Source organism: Sesamum indicum, linkage group LG3 (assembly GCF_000512975.1).
Source record: "Sesamum indicum cultivar Zhongzhi No. 13 linkage group LG3, S_indicum_v1.0, whole genome shotgun sequence".
In the NCBI taxonomy this organism is placed as follows: domain Eukaryota; kingdom Viridiplantae; phylum Streptophyta; class Magnoliopsida; order Lamiales; family Pedaliaceae; genus Sesamum; species Sesamum indicum.
The window spans coordinates 19,504,564-19,525,259 of NC_026147.1; the positions used below are offsets into that span (position 1 = coordinate 19,504,564).

General features: G+C 34.4%; 2 protein-coding genes across 3 annotated transcripts; one reads left to right on the top strand and one right to left on the bottom strand.

Annotated features, from left to right (window-relative positions):
• Positions 342-9,487, top strand: LOC105158859 (AT-rich interactive domain-containing protein 5). The gene is made up of 14 exons (XM_011075753.2): positions 342-668; positions 1,094-2,466; positions 2,593-2,723; positions 2,832-2,871; positions 4,369-4,421; positions 4,957-5,002; positions 5,367-5,459; positions 6,210-6,332; positions 6,434-6,485; positions 6,609-6,681; positions 7,781-7,847; positions 7,948-7,998; positions 8,452-8,544; positions 8,936-9,487. The coding sequence occupies exons 2-14, from the start codon at positions 1,102-1,104 to the stop codon at positions 9,038-9,040; spliced, it is 2,292 nt and encodes a 763-aa protein (XP_011074055.1). The 5' UTR covers positions 342-668; positions 1,094-1,101; the 3' UTR covers positions 9,041-9,487.
• LOC105158860 (AT-hook motif nuclear-localized protein 25) lies at positions 15,119-17,333 on the bottom strand. Of its 2 annotated transcripts, none has more exons than XM_011075755.2 (2): positions 17,097-17,333; positions 15,119-16,628 (listed from the first exon to the last, which is right to left on the bottom strand). In XM_011075755.2, the coding sequence occupies exon 2, from the start codon at positions 16,446-16,448 to the stop codon at positions 15,513-15,515; it is 936 nt and encodes a 311-aa protein (XP_011074057.1). In that variant the 5' UTR covers positions 16,449-16,628; positions 17,097-17,333; the 3' UTR covers positions 15,119-15,512. The 2 variants fall into 2 exon arrangements, with proteins under 2 accessions (XP_011074057.1, XP_011074056.1); XM_011075754.2 differs by having other exon boundaries at positions 15,119-16,993.

Consider the following 20,696-nt stretch of genomic DNA (forward strand, 5'->3'; position numbering starts at 1 on the left):
GAATAAATATATAGCAATATTTCAAAATCATATATTTTTCAAATCTTTTAATACAAAATAATATTTCTTCCATCCAAATAACATTTTGTTTCTTTTTTTTTAATTTTGTGGGAAAATTATGAGGGTAGAATGGGAATTATAGGAATAGGAGAGTTCTGCAATTCCATCCGTTACAAACTGATTTAGAAGGGCAGAATGGAGAATTCAAAGAGTACATATCCAGGTGTTGTTACATCGTTGAGCCAAACCCGTTCTTTTGAACTACGAAAGCGCACAAGCAGAGGCCTCTCTCTCTCTCGCCCCCCCCCCCCCCCCCCCCCCCCGCCCGGGGGGAGACTCCCCTGGCGTTTGCAGGGCAGATACTTTCTCTCTCTACCTCGCCTCCGAGCTTTCCCCATTTTCAAACTCATGTGCTCTTCAATTACCTTGTAAATGAAGAGTTCCTCTTTTTGATTTTCTTTTTTTTTTAATTTATTCCCCCTGTTTTTGGTTCTACCGAATTCAGCACTGGGATTGCGGACGCGGGTAAAGAAAATTGCAGGCTGTGCATTGTCTCCTCATTTTGATGTAATAACTGGGAAAGACAAGCCGAATCGTAGATTTTACTGCACCGCTAATTCAGTCTGTCCAAGCTCTGGCCCGCCGCAGGCGTTGCGTGTTGTTTTGAGGCAAGTGTTCGTTCTTGTGTGTCTGGTTGCTGCTCATGTTGGTATGCGCTTCTGGAATGTAACTGATCGGTTCCCGCTTGTGTGAATCTGGAAATTAACTTTAGCAGAATCAGTATTTTCTTTTATTTATTTTTGTCTCGTATTTCCCATGTTTTGCTGACATGGTTGTGGGTTTTGGTTCATGCAAGGGAAAAATTTCAAGTTTTCGTTTTCTCTTAAGTGGAATTAGGGTTTTAAAATGGTAATGTTGCACTTGGAAGATAAAAAGCCAATTGAAGTTCGTTTGTATTGGTTTGAGTTTGCATTTAGGTTTTCGTTCTGTGGTCTTGCATGAGGGTTTGGCGTATTTCCTTTCCTTTTTCCTGATTTTGAAAAGAATATGCAAGAAAATGTCCTGATGGCCGCAATACAATTTTTTTGAGTAGATATCAAAATGAGCAAAAGTGATGTAGAGATGGAGGATGCCGAAAAACTCTCTCATGATTCAGGAAATATTATTCAAGAGTCGGAAAGTAAAGTGACTGATGCTGAGGTCGAAAATGAAGGAGAAAAACTCCACTGTGCAGCTGCTGTCACAGGGGTTGAAAATAAAAGGGAGGATGGTGGAGAGGACATAAATAAGTCTAGAAATGAAGATAAGGATGAGACTGATATTAAGACTGAGGTGAAAGACCAAACTGATGCTAAGAGTGAGACCAATGATCCAATGATCGCTGACGGGTCCGGCTGTGAACAAATCAATTCCAAAAGTGAGAATGAAGAGCTAATTAACACCAGAACTGAGGATGAAGAGCAAACTGCTGCTAGGAGTGCAGTGGAGGAACAAACTGATGCAAAAAATGAAGTTGTTGAACAAAATGCTACTAATGTTGGGATGATGGAAGAGAAGTCCTCTGAGAATGACATGGAGGGTGAAGATCATGTGAGGAAAGTGGAGGAAAAATCCGATGAACATGTTGCAGAGGATAAGCCCAAAGAAATTGGCAAAGATGCAGATTATGTTAAACATGATTTGGGGGTTCAAAAGACTATGGAAAACACTGATGGTGTGAATGATCCTAGGGAAAACAGGCAACTGCAAACTGAATTATCTGCTAATGATGATGGAAAGACGATGGAAAACACTGATGTTGTGAATGATCCTGGGGAAAACAAGCAACTTCAAACTGGATTATCTGCTAATGATAATGGAAAACCGATGGAAAACACTGATACTGTGAATGATCCTAGGGAAAACAAGCAACTTCAAACTGGATTATCTGCTAATGATGGTGGAAAAATGATGGAAAACACTGATGCTGTGAATGATCCTAGGGAAAACAAGCAACTTCAAACTGGATTATCTGCTAACGATGGTGGAAAAATGATGGAAAACACTGATGCTGTGAATGATCCTAAGGAAAACAAGCAACTTCAAACTGGATTATCTGCTAATGAAGCTGCTCAAAGACAGAATGCTGAGCTATATGAGGTAGTGCAGGGTGAGGATGAAGAAATGGAAGATGCAGCTACCTTGGAGGAAGATAGAACGGTTAAAGATGATCCAAAGGAAATGGGTGAGGAAACAGGTCATGTTAGCCGCGAAGCTGATGGGAATGGGGAGACTGTTGAAACTGCTGCCAAAACTGATGGTGAACTTGCAAACCAGCATGAAACTGCTGCTAAAACTGATAGTGAACTTGCAAGCCAGCATGAAGCTGCTACACCTCAGTCCCTTGTTAGATATTCTCCTACAAAGGCTGGAGACCATAGTGGAGAAACAGTCAAGTCTGTTTTTACTCAAGCAACACTACCTCTGGTAATAAATGTAATAGCGGAAAGACAGCATAAGTAAAATTATAACATTGAATGTAGATATCGATAAATGACTACTGCAGATTTCTAGTGTTACTTCTTTTTCTTTTATTTTTTATTTTTTATTTAGACAGGAGAGGATGATGATGGAACGCCAGAGGATCAAGTAGCATTCATGAAGGAACTTGAAAGTTTCTATAGGCAGAAGGCAATGGACTTCAAACCACCAAAATTTTATGGGCAGCCATTAAATTGCCTGAAGTAAGCATGTTATTGATTATGTTGTGATTTTGTTTTTTTCATTTTATTTTGGGGACTTGATTTTGTTCTTGGGTAAAGATTTTATTTTGTTATTTTGTTGGCTGCTAGGTTATGGAGGGCGGTGATTAGGTTGGGAGGCTATGACAGGGTATGCATGCCCTAAATTCCTAATAGTCTTTTAATTTTGTGTTTCCTTTTACTATTTCTTTGTCTGTTAAGGACTTGTGTAAATGAGAAACTCCCCAAACTGCATTATTTCTTATTCCCCATATTCCATAAGCTGAATTAGGATGAACATATATCGTTCATGTTAATGTTTTTTGTATAATTTTGTCAAGCATCTAAGACAAGTACAGTGTCTTTCATTAATCTACATGGGTGCGAGATCTTGCTTGAAAAGTTAGTTGAATTTTCCTCAGTATGATTTCAGTTTATCCTAGTATTGTCAAAAAAATAACATTATCAAATACCACGATGTTTAATTACATTGTCATCATGATTCTGGGCTAATACCTTATTGCAGCATAACACGTTCCATGCTGCAATTTTATTTTCTTCAGATATAAGGTTTTTGTATTCACAACTGTTCTCATCTTACACTTTATCGTCGTATCTTGTTGTCAATTTGAGACAGTTTATTGTTTAAAAATGGTTATAAGGTGTTAGATGGCTGAATTCTTTCTCAAAGAGATACACGTTTGGTCCTTGCCAATGAGAACTAAAATTTGTGCCCAGCTAGAGGAAAAGATATTACCAAATTGACTAATATGTGAGGTTATAAGAATACAGTCTTTTGGCAAAGTCATGTTAGCTTGAGTGTTGCTGCATCAATTATACCATTTTTCTTTCTGTCTTCTAGTTAGTCTAGGGTAGGTTTATTGTTGCTTCCTGGATGTGTGGATATCATATCCTCCCAAATCACAGGCTTGCTTCACTCTCTCTCTCCCTCTCTCTATCCCTATCTCTCTCTCTCTCTCTCCCTCTCTCTCTCACACACACACACATCAGGGCATTGTTTATGATTGGTCCCTTGGGGTGGTAGAACTTTATTATTATGGTCAAGCACTTATGACTTTGGAGAAGATTGCAGTATTTTTTAAAGTTCTCCAGGAAATCCAAAAAATGGGCATTGAAATTGTCCACAATCATATTAAGATAAGTCGGTATTTGCTACTGTACAAGGCCTGATACCTTATTTTGCTAATATCAATTGTTTGTTTGTTTTCTCTTTAGTTGCATACGATCTATATTTGCTCCTACATAAACTACAACATTTTAGTTTGCACCTATATATTGCAAGAGGCTTTATGAGCTTCTTGTTTGACTGGATATGATTAAGCAGAATACGGTAATAACTTGTTGAGATTTTGCAACCATGTTTCCCGCACATCGAGTTTGAAGTATTATTTTGTAGATATGCTTCCAGCATTGGAAACTTTAAGGAGCAGTGGCAGTAACTATAGAACATCTTAGGCCCAATTATAGAAATTAGCATTGGTATTGTCAACCTTTTAGCTCCTCCATACAATCTTTTATTGCATGCACTATTGGAGTCACACTGACATTATAGTACCAAAGACATGTATACACAATAATATTCCAACTGCTGTTTTCGTATTTACCAAATATGTGCAATTTTGAATAGGTAACTGGGTCGAAGCTCTGGAGACAAGTGGGAGAGTCATTCCATCCACCGAAGTAAGCATTTTCTTTTTGGATTTTTTTTTTCACTGTATTGTTGTTTGCTTGTTTTTGTATGAGTGTTTTCATTTTCTAATGTGAAGTTGTTTTTAAACTAGTGATATTTTGCACTTGGTTTGGTTTTGTAAGCTTCAAGCAATTGTCATTAAATGATTGTGCTCTTGTCCTGTCGGTAAATCCAAAATGATAAACATTAATGAATATCCTGTTAAGTTTTTCACTAGTTTTCTCCTGAATATCCTGTGAGGACCTAATTTATCTAAGCTTTAATTTCATCATGGCATTAGCCTTTTGATTTATCTTTTTGAATTAGCACATAAATGGCTTAAGAAATTGAGAAAAAGAATTGCTGTATTTAAATTCTTATGTGGCTTTACCTGGCTTGTGTAAAAGGAAAACCTTTTTGGATATCTGCTCTTCCACATTCTCTTTGCTTCTTTGCCATACTTGTCAACCTTATCGGCAAAATTGATCTAAAATGAAGTAGACTCTGAAAGTGGAAGCAATGTGCTCCTGTGTTTTCTTGTTGCAGGACTTGTACAACAGTTTCTTGGACATTCCGCATTTTCTACGAGAAGGTGACAGTTCTGTTTTGACTCTTTGTGCCGTAACAGTCATCTACTTTAGTCCTTCTGCAGCTGTTTGGTATATCCTGCAGAGACCTTGGCTAAATTTGCTTCTTTCTGGTTTGCAACATGAAATATAACTTTTTGCTGTTATGGTTCTTTTGCATGCTCAAGATGATTTGATTCAAATTACTTTAACTTTATATCCTGTCTGACCCATGTCAATTTTGAAAGAATTGTGAACAATGAAAAGCATGTTTTCTGCTAGGGGGTTGCTCTGTTCACTTATGTGGTTCTTTATTGTTTTGTTTATTATTATTTGGTGCGACATTTTATCTACATTCAAAGACCTAATTTATTTTTCTGTATGCATTAGTCTCTTCTGGAATTTGAAAGGCATAAAACACAAAGCGGTGAGCTTCAACTTCCAGTGGCAACTCTCCCTGAAGCTTCTGGTGTTGACGGTGAGGTGCGTTTACATTTAATATTTCTCACTACATGTTTCTTTTTAAGTTTTTTCTTCAAACAGAAAAGCTTCCTCTGCTCTGATGTTGCTTGATCCAATATTTTAGGTGCTTATATTGGGTTTATCTACGTTACAACAACTGCAATGCTTAAGAATCCTGATATTTGAGGAGAATGGAAGTATAAAGTTCTGATTGTGGAATTATTAATTGTCTAGCTCTGATCTTATTTATTGTTCTGTAAAGGGTCCAACCCTTCAATGTTGCAGCTCTAGATCTGTGAAAGATTAGAAGTTCCTCTCACATACTATTACTGAATTTTCTGTTGTTATTAGCAAATTAAAGGCATCATCTAGAGACATTCAGGTGCTGACTGCTGCCTTGTGTTTGACTAATTCCTTCTGCATGCTAATAGAGTATCATGTATAAGACAATCATACTGTGCAAGAGGGGAGGATTATGAATCAGGAAATAAATGGTTGCTTAAATGTTCTCTTCTCTGTATATATGAATATGTACATTACATAATTTATATGCCTCAGTCCCTCTCTTTGGTCTACCACAATTTGCCTTGTGCCGACAAGTATAGTTTCCATTCCGCTTTGCTTCTGTTTTGTTTCTTTTTAATATACAACATGTACTTATTGTGTGTGTGTGTGTCGGGCAATGGGGTGTTAATATAATCCTGGAAGCATAATTTGCCATCATAAAACATCAGAGATTAACATGAATTTCATTACTTAATATTTACCCAGGCTAATTGTTATCAAGGATCAGGATCGGGAAGGGCTAGAAGAGATGCTGCTGCTCGTGCTATGCAAGGTTGGCATGCCCAACGCCTCTTTGGCAACAGTGAGGTTGGTGAACCAATAGTGAAGGTATGGTGGAATCAACATCTTAAAGTTTAGTTTTAGTTGTGCTTCTGTTGACATAATGCAGCATAGATTTTTATCCATTTTATGCAATTATATTTTGGTAGGACAAGAATCTTAACAGTACGGCAAAGCGTGAGAAAAATCTCAAAAGCATTGGTAAGTATTTTTGTTAAAATATTTTTATCTATGTGTTCTTCTTCAGATTAGCGTCTTTGGAAGTGTAAATGTGGACCTGTTTCATTTTGTTGGCTTATTTGATGTGTGTGATATGTTGATTAGGTTCACTCAAACAGAAGAGACCAAGTGAAGTAGATCATTCAAATAAAGCCGCTCGAACTGAAACATCTAAGCAGTTAAGTCTTGGTTATATTTTGGTTACTAGATTCTTTTTCTGCTGTTAGAATTAGGCTCATATCATTGCATTCTGCAATTTCAGTTTCAAATTGGAATTGAAGTTAACTTTTCAGATGCATATCATCCCTGTAAGAGTAACCGATGATTCATTTTCTGTAAATAATCTATCCTCGGATTTTTTTTCAGAAGTGAAAAACTACTGCGTCTATCTTATACTGGTCAAATTGGATTTCATTATATAGTACACTCATTGAAAAAAAATTCATCCCTCTGACATGGGTAATCTGATATCAGCAAATAAGATGTCTCTCGAGGTTGGGCCTGAGTTGTTTTCTGTTTTATTTAATAATTGTAAGTGTTCTTTGTCATTATACAACATATGATAGCTTTGTTTAGTCTAGATTCTTTAGTATCTGTTGTTTAGGATTTTTTATAGGGTAGGACTGCCAACATAAGTATATGTGTGCAATGTAGTTTTTGATTCAAACTAATGTCTAGTTTTAGTTGGATCCGTCCTCTATCGATGTAATCCACCCCTCCATTTTGAATCCATGTGGTTGGGATTTTTTGTGGTTATATAGTACCAACGAAGGAGGCAACACTTTAATCAAGCTTTTGCTGTTTCTGGCTAGTTGGTTTGATATCTTCTGGATTAAGGTTCATGTGAAAAAGAAACATACATGCGAAGTGCCTTCCTCTTATCAACTCAAAGGAGGGGTATGGTTTGTTATGAGTCTCAATTAAGATGATGAAAATGCATCTTTTGTTGTGCTAGAAATTTATAATTATCTTTCTCTACACTTTCGATACCACAGGTTAATTAGGTATGGACTCTCCAGCATAGTGATGGCAGAATTTTCGTATAATCAGAACATGGGGATGTGCATGCTTGTTCTGCCTGTTTCCTTTTCGCCTACTCATTTATTTATACGCCTAATAATAACTCTAACTAAAGAATTCTTGCTAAGCTGGTATATGAAAATTGATTACCTGGTTGTTGCACAAGTGCTGATTGAATCTTAAAGCACAACAACCGCTGCTTTCATTTTTTTTTAAATTAGCAATTGACATTTTATGAACTGCTATTTGGTTGGTAGACTGGTGGCGTCTGTTGTTGATGTTGGGCCTCCAGCTGACTGGGTGAAGATTAACGTACGCCAAACTGTATGCTTCCTTCAACATCTTCAATTTGGTCTCTTCCACAGTGCAAATTTACATGTATGCACAAAAAATATGTACACCCTGACTAGTTTTATATGTGCAGAAAGACTGCTTCGAGGTTTATGCTCTTGTCCCAGGGCTTTTACGTGAGGAGGTGTGTTCCTGGACTTATACTATTTTCTTTTTTCTTTCATTTTTTAAAGTTATTCTTTTGAGAGCAAGTGTCTTGTGATGGATCCTCCTCCTAGAGCATTGTTTGCATACATGCACTCATTTCATTTCCTTCGGTATTTCTATTTCTTCTTCACTTAAAAATTTGTCGTGACATTCTGTTTTCTGTGAACAGTAGTTGTGTTTTGATTATTTGCTTATTCTATCCACTTAAAACTGTTTCCTTTTTTCTTTTTTAAATGGTCCGGTCTTATTCCTTTGTTGGTGGGATTTTGTAGTCTGAACCACTAACGAACGTTCTGATCATGGACATACTTTCTATGTTTCTATCCTTTTTGTTAAGAGCTGACATATTGCATATGATGTATCTGCATTTTCTATTCATGAGGTGTAAATTGGGACAACATATAATGCTATGCGTTAATTGGTGCTTCAGGTGCGAGTTCAATCTGATCCTGCTGGACGTGTAGTTATAACAGGGCAGCCTGAGCAAGTTGATAATCCCTGGGGGATTACAGCTTTCAAAAAGGTACCTTGACCCTTTATTCTTGATGATAATGGCGTGAATTTGAGGGATGAAATCGTATGTCCTATTTACTAATGAAAGCTTGAATATTGTTCTCATACTTTAGCTGTATAAGATGGTATTCTCTTACTTCTGAAAACAATGTCACTGCATATTGTTTTTCACTCGAAATCCAACAAAAAAGAAAACCTTATTCCTGTCTCCTTCAGAATATGTTTTCATCCTCTCTCCAGTGGATATGAATGACAAATTCAGAAGCGAATTTATTATGATTTTTTTTTTATATTTTTGTTTTTGGGTCTTTTTGGGGGTGGAGGAGCAGAAGAAATTTTGGTGTGTGAATGCGTCTTGAATTTGAAAGTTTAGGATGAAAATCGTGCTGGGTGGTTTTCAGGTAGTCAACCTACCGGCAAGAATAGATCCACTTCAGACTTCAGCCGTGGTCAGCCTGCATGGGAGACTCTTTGTCCGTGTTCCTTTGGAGCAGTCAAATATCTAGATTTTAAGAGTCTCATCCCCAGTATGCAAAGAATCCATCATCGACTCACCACAGGTGAATTCCAATACCTGCACAAGCTTCTTTGTTAGTGTATTGTAAGCTTAGACTGTTACTTCTGTAGTATTGCGTTAGCAGTTAGGTTCATAGAGCCGTCCCTATGTTTAGATAAAAGTTATTAGTAAGAACGGCATGGAGGCTTTTTCAGCTGTGGCCGCCCATTAGCTTAGGTCCTCTTCACTGTAGGATGAATAGAGTGCTGATTTGATTAATCCAAGACTCCTTTCCTACTTTCATGAGTTCAATATCTCTTCTTGAGTTTCTCTCAACTTGCATTCAAGTAGTATATTTGGCAGCATTGATAGCTACTAGTACAGATGCTCTTTTTATTGTGTAATTTGATCAATTGTATTTGCATATCATACTGTTCTTGGAAAGTTTCTGCATCTTCATAAACAAATGTATTATTCTTTTGCTGGAAGATCTATCTGTCCTCACTATATCTCTATTTGTACCAAAATATAATCTGCATGATGGAAAAGATTCTAAATATTTGTGGGATGTTTATCCAACCGCGTCATGTTTTGATTGATGAATTTGAGGAATCCCAGTTACAAAATTTGTATCCCTAGATAACAATTTTATAAAGAAAAACTATTTAGGTAATAAAACATACAAACTAGGATGACAGAAGGGTAGGGGTGTTGGTTAAACCGGTCGAATCAAATTTTTGATTTGATTTTTGTTTTTTTTTTTAAAAAAAAAATTGATTTTTCGATTCCATTTTGGTACTTGTATTTTTGTATAAAATTAAAAAATTATCAAAATTATTATATTATATTTTTTCGATTTTTTTAACCGAAAAAATTTTGGCAGACCAAAATGCACACCTCTACGAATGCAAACGAGTGGATTTAATATGTGTTGGTTTAAAATGAATTTGAATTAATTTGGATTTTTAAATGGATCGGATTGGTTCGATGACATGTTTTTTTTTATATTTTATGTTACAAAATTTAAAATTTTAAATAATAATAAGATGATAATATTTTAATGTCACTTATAAATAATATGACTAAATTTGAACTATTCATTATTTATAAAAAGTAATGATATTACATTAAACATTCAATTGTTAAACATAAAATAAGAAAGCTCGTAGCGTAATATAAAATACTCCATTTTCAAAACGAATTATGAGACAAATAATTATGTAATCAATTTCTTTATAATTGTTCGTAAAATTAATTTGTGGATTTTAGTCGCAATAACGATAATACATGTTAGTTCATTATAAATTATTATTGAATATTAATATTTGATATGTTTATTAAAATTTATAATATATTTGTATAATGTCAATTTAATCCCAAAAAAAAATAATCGCATATGAATTGCAAATTTTGACTATTTTATAAAAAAATTTACTTTTCTTTAATTTGTTTCTTATTAATTTGAAAAATAATAATGTACTAAATATATTTTGAAAGATGTGTTTCTACGAAAAATGTGAAAATTAGAAATATAAAAACAGTTAATAATAAATTTAAATAAATAAATAATGAGTTTAACACTTTTAAGACCGTCATTAACCCATATAACATCCATGGGCAACTTGTTTTTATTAAGTTAAACTAAGACATGCTTAGGGAGTGTTTGGGCAAAGCTTTGTAAAAACGCTTTTCAACTTTTAAGTTCAAAAAAATACTTTTGAAATGTTTGGAATGTCAGTTTCTATTTTTGAAATTGCTATAAAAAGTACTTTTAAGCCAAAAGCTAAAAACTGAGTGCTTCTAACTGCTTTGGCCTTTTTTAGATAAATTCAACTTTCTTTGAGCTACTTTACTTTCAATGTAATAATTTTATTTCCATTTAGCCCTTTTCAATTTACTTTTAAAATTGCTCATATAAAGTTGATAGAATTTTCAAATAATTTTGAATAATTTAGCACTGACAAAATTTATAATTTCACATATTTAATATTTTAAAATTTATTTATTTTATTTTTTATACTATTGGATATTATTCCTATATCTTTGAAAAATATAAATTAAAATTCCTATGATTAATAAATAAATATATTTTTCGTAATCACGCAAGGTTATCTATTATGCATAAATTACTGAACGACTATATTACATAGTGAAAATATTAATTAAGTTAAATGTTTAATTTTTTCATTAATATTCAATATTTTAGTAATATAGATGACAAATATTTGTAAAATCAAATATGAGATGTACTAATTGCAATAAAATTTATTATTTTTTATAAATTTTATTGCAAAAAAATTATTGTTATCAAATGGCAAATGTAAATAGTAAACAAACATAGTATTTTTTAAATCCATATCGACAAAATGATCTTTAACCAATTAAATTTATTTAAGAAGTAATTTTTTTACAAACACTATCCAATTTAACTTTTGTACTCTTCACTTTTTAACAAACACTATCCACTTTTGATTTTGCTACAACTTTCAACTTTATTTATTAAAATCACTTTTCTAATATTAGAAATTTTCACAAACACGCTCTTAATATACCCATTTAATCATCACCAACTTATATTGAACACATTCCAATCAACTTAAAACCTCACCAACATATATAGAATTCTTTATCAATCCACTTAAAATTTATCACCAACCCGTATAGGATCCATAATAAACTCATGATTATAATTTACATTAGCATCTTTCATTTATATTTCTAAAAAATGACTTTTGATATACTCATAAAAAATTAAATGTAAAGACCCATTTTAGACCCATATAAAACCCATAATTTATTTAAATTTATATCACAATCTTGCACATAATTGACATCTTTCCCCCTTCAACCATTATTTTAATATAAAAATTTAATTATGTCAACATATCTTACCACAATTTAGCCAAACACTTTAAGAATTTACTATATTAATAAAATTTATGAGATGTTTCTAATGGAAAGTAGAAGTTCCCATTTAGACATTTTCCAAGTACAAACATGGTGAGAGAGAGAGGGGGGGACCACCAAAGCAAAAAATATGAAGATATAGATTCTCACAATTAATTTATTTGGTTCGTCCATATCTGACCTGTAATTGATTTAATTCGATCAAATTTAATTCAAGTAGAAAATTCTTAATATCAACAGAATTTATTTGTATCTACAACAGTCTTGTTTCAATCAAGTTCTAATCATACACTACATATTTGCCTGATTATTAATTTCAGAACGCACACACTCCCCACCCATAATCCCACTTGATTTCAATTATAATATCGTTGTTTGAAAACTTACTAATATCATTAAAATTATCATCTGTCCGACACAAAAAACCCTCCAGTAGAGTTCTATTAAGGATATAAGGGTAAATTACATGCAGACCCTCATTCATAATAAAATTTCTCCTTGGTCCTCACATTATGAGGAGAAGATTAAATAGGGACAACTATGCGTCCTCACCTCTCCTAAGGTTGTTTTGATATAATTACACTTAATTTTTTTATAGATTAAGAAATTGCATCTAATACTCTTTAATATTTTCTCCATCTAACAAATAAATTCATCTGTTGAACTAAATTTCCGAAATTTGCCAATATTAGAACATGCTTATTTCAGGTCAAGCAAATTTTTTCTAACCCTTATATTATTTTTTTGGTTAGATTATTTTTGTTTGATTTACAATAAGTATAAACTAAATCAATCAGGGATAAATATATATCTGTATCAAATGTACTAATGTCAACAGATTACATGAAGTTCACTAACTAATGAATTTATTTGTTAAAAAGAAACAAATACAGAAATTTTAAAATTGAATTTTCAGATCATAAAGAGTGTATATATAACCACATAAAACCTTTGAAAAGGACAGTGTAATTACCCCAATGAATAAACTATTGGTTTGTAGATCTAAAATGATGGATGGAGTGGATACCTGAGGAAGTTCACAATGAAACAGGCACCGTTTCCAACCTCGTGGAATGAGAAATCAAGCAAAGAGGTGTGTGTACCTTGGCCCATCCCAATCTTGTCTACTTCTTGCAAACGTTACATTCTTGGACGAATATAACAACATCCTCCTCCTCTCCCAACTCTCCACCACTACTTTTGTAAATGGGCAAAGAGGGTCTTCGAGTTCGGGTTGGGACCCAAAGTTTGGAATTTTTTAGCTATCTACAGGTACTCAAAACTTTCAATACCCGATTAAATTGGATACCCAACTCGGCACAACTCTAAGCTTGCAAACATTGAATTTTGTCGCACATACTCCAACTTGTTTTTCTTTATTTCATTTTTCACTTTTATTCATCCAAAACAGCGCTTCACAATCGCCATATTACATTTATGGACGAAAATGAAACACTGAGAAACTAAACGATGGAAAGCTGAGATGGGAACAAATAGAGACACCCATTAGCGGATGCAAGGACAACAACATTGTGGGACATCATATTACTATAATTCACAAACGAATAATAATCCCATACGCTCGCTGATCCATCCATGGACACGTCCTGCATCAACGTCCCGAACTGATATTTCAAACAAGTGGCGCACATGGGCCATTTCTATCATGTCTTTTTCCCTTGGCCAAGACGAGCCAAATAGTTTCCCCTGCAGCCATGGAGCATGCAGCTCGCATGCTTTCTGGCAATCGTGTAATAAGACTAGAAACCAAGAACCAGACAAATGAACAAAATGTCACAAACGACATCCGTTGGATTACATGGGGTGGGCTGCTCCCCCTCCATCAACTGTCAATGCAACACGCCCCCAACTCAATCAAACAAGCAGCAGCTGCATTATTCCTTTCCTCAAAAGTTCCAATTATTCAAAGTCCCCACGGCCGTTTAAGTGTGTGTAGCTTTTTCATTTTGTTGTGTGGAAATGGGCTCTCTCTCTTTTGCCTAATTAGGCAAAGACACTCACTTTATCCTACTATGATGATTGTGGCATATCATGTAACTACTAAGTAAACATATATAATCCATTTTGCAATGTAACTGGCAATATGAACTATAAGGCAATCTATCTCTTTTATTGATCGGGAACTTCTAGGTCAGACGGATACGCGGCACTAATGATACACTCGATACACGACTATTGTACAGTTCATGAAGAGTGAGCAGTCACATTCCAACTATATTACACTTACTCTGTTGGTTGGTTTGATCCGGCCAAAATTAGTCTGTATAAGATTTTTCCTTTGCAGGAAAGTTCCTATCCACATCAGGGGATAGAGGAATTGGATGGTCCTAAAAGGATCTTCGCGATAGGGGGGATTGCGTTTGGATTGATGATTGTAAATTCAGGGGAGCACAAATACTTGATAACAAATCATTAGGATAACTTCATACTACATTAGGATAACATCATTAGGATAACAAATCATTCGAATCCATCTACTCTACTTTTGACCTATGCTTTGTGGAAAATTGATCGATTTCAAAACCTATTCATATGGAGTCCTTTTCTTCAATCGTATCAAATTCAAATACAATCCTATCTAAATGCAACCTAACAAAAATATATATTTCTAGGAATTTTAGGATTAACGCTCCCGAGTCTGAATGAACTTTAAGCAAATTAGTCGAAGCTTCAATGATATATAATTGTGTTCTCTACTCGTCCAGGGCAGAATTTTTGTTCCGACCAAGTTTGGCCACATCAAACCAAATTACGCTTGTATGTGACCCGTTATTCTACTTGCACTGTGCATTAATCACATACATGACCTAATTCAGGTCCGACCCAACCGAATCCGGACCATAGTCACTGACATTTGCCAATCTGCCTAATAAGAGGACCTTGACGTTTCCAGCACTACCTCTTCCAATGTCGATGCCATCGGAGCAAAATGCATTAGTTCTATATACTAACTAACACATTCTTATTTAATGGTTCAGTGATTTCCCAATCCAAATCCTATTGCATCTTCTGTTCCACTTAACATATATCCATCACGTGTATAAAATCTTTCCATGCAGATGACTTGTTTATAACTGTGTACTTATGTAATGAAATACAAGATCAAACAACTACTTAGAATAGTGGATAGGGACCGGGCAAAATGTACATATCACACAAGTAGAGACAATCTGTAAAAATTCATTATACTGAGCAAAAATTATTGTCCACACACAGATTGAATCAAGCTACTTACCTTGGAATTCAATCCATCAGCGTCCGTCCGACGATCATCGATCAATCTTCCGAATTCCAGGCCCTCCAAAAATTCAATTGCTTCCTCCAATTTGATGAACATTTCAAGAAAATGTACTCTATATATATCACCATTCCCATGCACACATACTGCAAATTAATATAATCTTGTTCTACAAAAGCTATTTAAATATTAATTTTGAAATTTTCCCACTTTCCTGCCTTTTTTTTTTCCCTGGTGCTGAGAAAATTGCATAATTTTAGACCTAAAACCATTAAACTAAACAGCATTTCAAGAAACAGCAAGAACTGGTAAATATTCAAAAGGCTGGCCTTGCAGAACTTCCACCTCCCCAACCGAACAAATCAGCTGAAAATGGATAGTTGTTTCCGGGCGCAGGCATGCTCCCGCTAGCCGACTTCAAGAGAGCAGCACCGCCGCCGCTGCCACCATTTCCGCCTCCACCGTTGCCTCCATCACCAGCAGCCTCACTGACATGGCCTCCGCCGCCGCCAGCGGTGACACCAGAAGACTGGGATGCAGCAGGCTGAGGCTGAGCAGCGTTGTTTCCCTCTTCTTCTTCTAAAGGCAATCGTTCAAACACTGCATTTGCAAAGGAAGCTGCCATCAAAACCACCGGGCCTGAGGCCATTAATGGCCCCACTACGCTTCCTCCAACCACCTGCCCTTGCCCACCAGCTAGGAATATGGACAAGCCGCCGGAACCCGGCGGAGCAGGCGGCGGAAGCACCGTCCCGGACAGTGAGAGAATCTCGAAACGACCGTGAAGCGTCACTACACTCCCTGCAGGCGCCGCCGGCTGGCGAAGAGTCACATTCGTCACCGTGCCGCTGCCGCTGAGCACGCAAACACCTCTCCCCCTCCGCCTGGCGTACACAGACACACTCTCGACGATGTCGCTGCCAGCTGAGACTTCAAGAACGTGGGATCGAAGAGCGTTGGGGCTGTCCCGGGTGACGATTATCGGAGGCTTGGGCTTATTCTTGGAACCTGGAGGCCGGCCCCGAGGTCGACGGCTGTTGGTGGGAGTGCCACCGGAGCTGGTGGTGGCTGCTGTATCCAGGTCCTTCTCCGGCGGGGAATCCTTGGAATCTCCAGAAACCGGGTCGACTTCAGCAGTAGGATTGTGCAGAGAAATCGAAGATGGGCGTTGTTGCAAGTGGAGATCGGGGGGAAGAAGCTGATGAACAGGATAGCGAGAAGAACCGGAGGGTTGCTGCTCGTAACTCCCCATTCCCACATCTATATTTCTCTCCCACCACTTATTCGCCAGCTCTTTAATTTCTCTCTCCTCTTGCTCTCTCTGGAAAGAGAAAACAACCAGAGCAATATATCTTCTTGAAAATCTTCCCTCCAAGCAGCAGAGAAATGGTACGTTGATGAGTCAGAAAGGCAAGATTTGTATACGGGCAATCTGACAAGAACAAGATTGAATTGGAAAGTTATTCAGCCGAGGCATGAAAAGAAGAATTATATCTTGAGATTCACAGTGGATTTGAGAGCACTATTGACTACTAGAATCCAAGAACTGATTGGACAGCCATTTATATTTATATATATATATTGTGTATGTCTGCAGGCTGCAGCTATATCTGATGAAGATCAAAACAATGTTGAATGGTTTGCAGTAGTCTGATAAACACGGCGGTCGTCCGGTCCAACTTGCACAACAAACCAAGAAAGATTCAAAGCAACAAGTACAAGAAATTAATCAACTCCAAGAACCCTTTTTCTCTGTTGGTGCAACAATTGTAGAAGAAGCTTCAGAAGCAAGTCTATCTGCAGTACTATTATTTCATCAGAAGACGATGCAGAAACCTTTTTTCTCTTTCGGGTCTCTTCTTATGTACGATCGAAGAAAACATTAATATAATAATCTTACCTCACTGTCCGAGGGCAGAATAAAACTAAGGAAAAGGGAAGCGGAAAGAACATTAATGACCATGTATATGTATAGTGTGTGTTGTGTGTGTGTGTAAATGAATATATATATATATATAGAGAGAGAGAGAGAGAGAGAGAGAATTGTGGCGTAGGGGTTTGAATGTTGATGATTGAGAGAGGTGGAATTGGCGGTGGAAAAGTGTGCAGTAAGAAGAAGAGAAAAAAGCAGTTCTCAGGCTGAGGCTCAGGCTGTGATCCGGACCATATTCCTCACTGCACGACAAACTTCTCCTTACCTTTTTATCCCCAGTTTTTTCATTTTTAAGGTAAAACTTCAATAATTATCTCCTAACGTTTTTACTGCTGTAACTATAAAAATATTCTACTTCACATCGTGTTTTAATTATACAGTAATTTTAATGCACTTACTGTATGCATGATCAGTGTATTTGTAATTGATTTAGATAAAAAAAAATAAACATTCTATAATTCTTTAATAATCTTAGCAATTTCTTTGCCAAATTTACATAAATTTATCAGAATTATACTTTTAGTTTCATAAAATAAATTGATCAGCATGGAATTAACAATTAAAATCCTAAAAAATTTTATAAAAAAATGATAAATTGCATCGTTTTTTCACCTGCTAGAAAATTAAGGAAATCCTCATGTAACATGAGAATTATACACCCGCGTATAAGATATCCCAACTATTCGTTCAATTTTTGCTAAATTTACACCTTTTTTTTATAATATTTGGTGAATTTGAACTAATTATATGATAAGTGTCGTATATTTATCGTGTTACTGTTATATTACATTACAAATGTATTCCACTTATTTTGTGATCAATTTACTTTAATCAAATCTGATTTGAATAAAAAATTTCCATCATTTTATTTATTCTATTTTATAGACAAATCCTAATTTGATCGTACGAAAATATTTATTACGTCGCTTACATTATTAGTTCATAATATTTCACGACATGAGATGAGATGTATTAAAAAAATAATAAGAAGAAGAAGTGAGTACGCACACCCTTAATTTCTCCACCCAAACGAATCCTCACATTATTAATTAATACAAAAGTATTACAATTAATTAATAAATTAATTAACAAATAAAGAATAAAGAAGCAGACAGCGCGCCGAAGGATAACATCAATCTTTCCTCCCAAAGTTGAGCGAATATATATATCATAATTGAATTAATTATATAATAAGCGTAATACACTTATCGTACGATCATTGAATAGTTAAGGATTACATAACAGTTGCTTTATGATTGTTGGTTTCGGCCAAATTTGATCTGGGCTAAAATTTTCTATATATATACATAGGGTAAAATGTATTTTTGATCTCATAACTTAGATTATTCGACGTTTTTGTCCTTTAATTTATTAGACCAATATTCATCTTTTTTCACTGGAGTTTTTCTTGTCGTCGAAAAAAATTATGTGCCTCTCACGTGATATTTTAAAATTGGACTTTTGTTCCTATTGACTCATTTCTATCAAATTTTCTTGTTCTTTAACTTTATAGAGTAATATTTTGGTTTATATTTTTTTATTTTTTTTTTGTAATTTCAATTTTTTTTTTATAGGAGTTTATCCTTCTTGCCGATGTATTTGAACTCCAGTGAACAAAATGATTGAAATCCGAAAAATTAAGAAAAAATATTAGATCGATATACTGCATTAAAGTTAAAGAACAGGAATGTCAAATAGCGTTAATTAAGGGACTAAAAATTTAATTTAATTCTATATACATATATACATGTATAAAATAAGTAGTAGATTTATTTTTTTGGTTTTAAAATATAAGAAGTATTAGTTTCGTGTGTACGAGAATGAAATGAATAGTGAAGTAACATTAATTAATTAGTATGGAGAAGGTGCATGCCATTACATCTTATAAATAATTATTACTACTTTATTACAATTTGCTCCTTCATTTTACCAAAATTGTCTAACAAGTCCAAGAATTAGTGAAATTTTTGAATGGATTGGACATTATTCATTTTGAGGTGCTTCGGTGAGTTTATAAGTCTTTTTAATTTTATATTTATATTGACAAATTTTTTGATTAAAAAAAAAGTTCGGGTTTTTAAAATATTACAATAAAATTATAAAATTGCAATATATTATGAGTTTTGATATTAACAATTACGCCAATAATAAATCAATTGTCGCCGTATAATAATATTCGTAATTAATCAAAGATTATTGCTATAGTTACAAAAAAAATGAATTATTCCTTACACTATAAATAATTACAATTTAAGTCATGGGGAATTAATATTATATATTTACAAGGATCATTAGACACTAACGCAAAGGATTTATTTTGACCATGATTAATCAAAATTCCCTGTTGTTTTTTAGCTATGACCAAAAAAACAAAAAATTTGTCAGCTTTGAGTGTTGGCTGATGTTTTCTTCTCCCTTGCCTGTAGAAATAACGACTGGTAGTCGTTGCATAGCTATGATTAATTGGTATTTACATAATTTTTTATGCCTGGTGTCTGATGTTTTGCCTCCCTTACCTGTAGAGACCTTATTTTATGGGACTAAAGACATAATTCTACCTAAAATAAATTAGTGTGACACTCAAAATAGACATAATCACGGAGTATTAGTACAAGGCCTAAACACATTTTTGGTCCGGATAATTTAGATCATTTGTCGTTTTTGTTCTTGAGCTTTATAGGGCATTCATTTTTTTATTTTTGAGATTCTAGTCATTTTTCACTGGGGTTCACCCTTCTCAATGAGAAAATCCATGTGCATCTCACATGATTTTTTAAAATTATGGCTACTATATTTTCAAGTATTTTCGTCTTTTAATTTTCTATAATTGCATTCTAATATTGTAATGTTTTTTTTAGGTTTTACAATTTTGGTCTTTTTTAACCAATCGATATAATTTACCTTATGTTATAAATATACCCTATGAGGCAGTATTTATGTAAATTTTATTTTTAAATAAGTTCCGAACTTATAATTACAACTTCAGTTCTAAAAAGCGTACTTATAATCTTATAAAAATAAAAAAAATTGTATAACTAAATCAAATTTCACAAAAAATTCGATATCGCTCATAGGAATCTATACTCATATACGACATGATTTGTCAAATCAATAATAACAATAATGATACTACGTATGATCTAACTATTAAAATTTTATATGGATACAAATTTACACGGACGATATCACCAAGTCCCAAACTACATAGGTGGAATGGAAGGAGTGGTCAAAAGTCAAAATGAGATGGAAGCACGTGGAGGGTGTCGGGACATTGGAACTTGGTCAACAACTCACACCCTTATCCTATTTATCGTATCTCTCCATGCAATATTTTATTATAAATTCACACCAACATCAATTTTAGATAATTATCCTTTTTTGTATATCTACAATTCTCTAATCATAAATGATGTTAAATAATATATTTCAACATTTATTTCTTTCCAATAGAATAAAAAAAAAAAACAAAACAGTTAGCAATAGTTTAATTTAAATATTTATAAATTATTTTGTTGAAAATAACTAAAAGAATATAACTTTTGTATTATAATTTCCGTTTTGAATTAT

Excerpts from the sequence above, each read along its gene's own strand:
- LOC105158859 (XM_011075753.2), top strand. The coding sequence starts at position 1,102 with ATGAGCAAAAGTGATGTAGAGATGGAGGATGCCGAAAAACTCTCTCAT. Across the intron at positions 2,724-2,831 it reads CAGCCATTAAATTGCCTGAA|GTTATGGAGGGCGGTGATTA; the intron begins GTAAGCATGTTA and ends GTTGGCTGCTAG. Across the intron at positions 8,545-8,935 it reads GGATTACAGCTTTCAAAAAG|GTAGTCAACCTACCGGCAAG; the intron begins GTACCTTGACCC and ends GGTGGTTTTCAG.
- LOC105158860 (XM_011075755.2), bottom strand. The coding sequence starts at position 16,448 with ATGGGGAGTTACGAGCAGCAACCCTCCGGTTCTTCTCGCTATCCTGTT.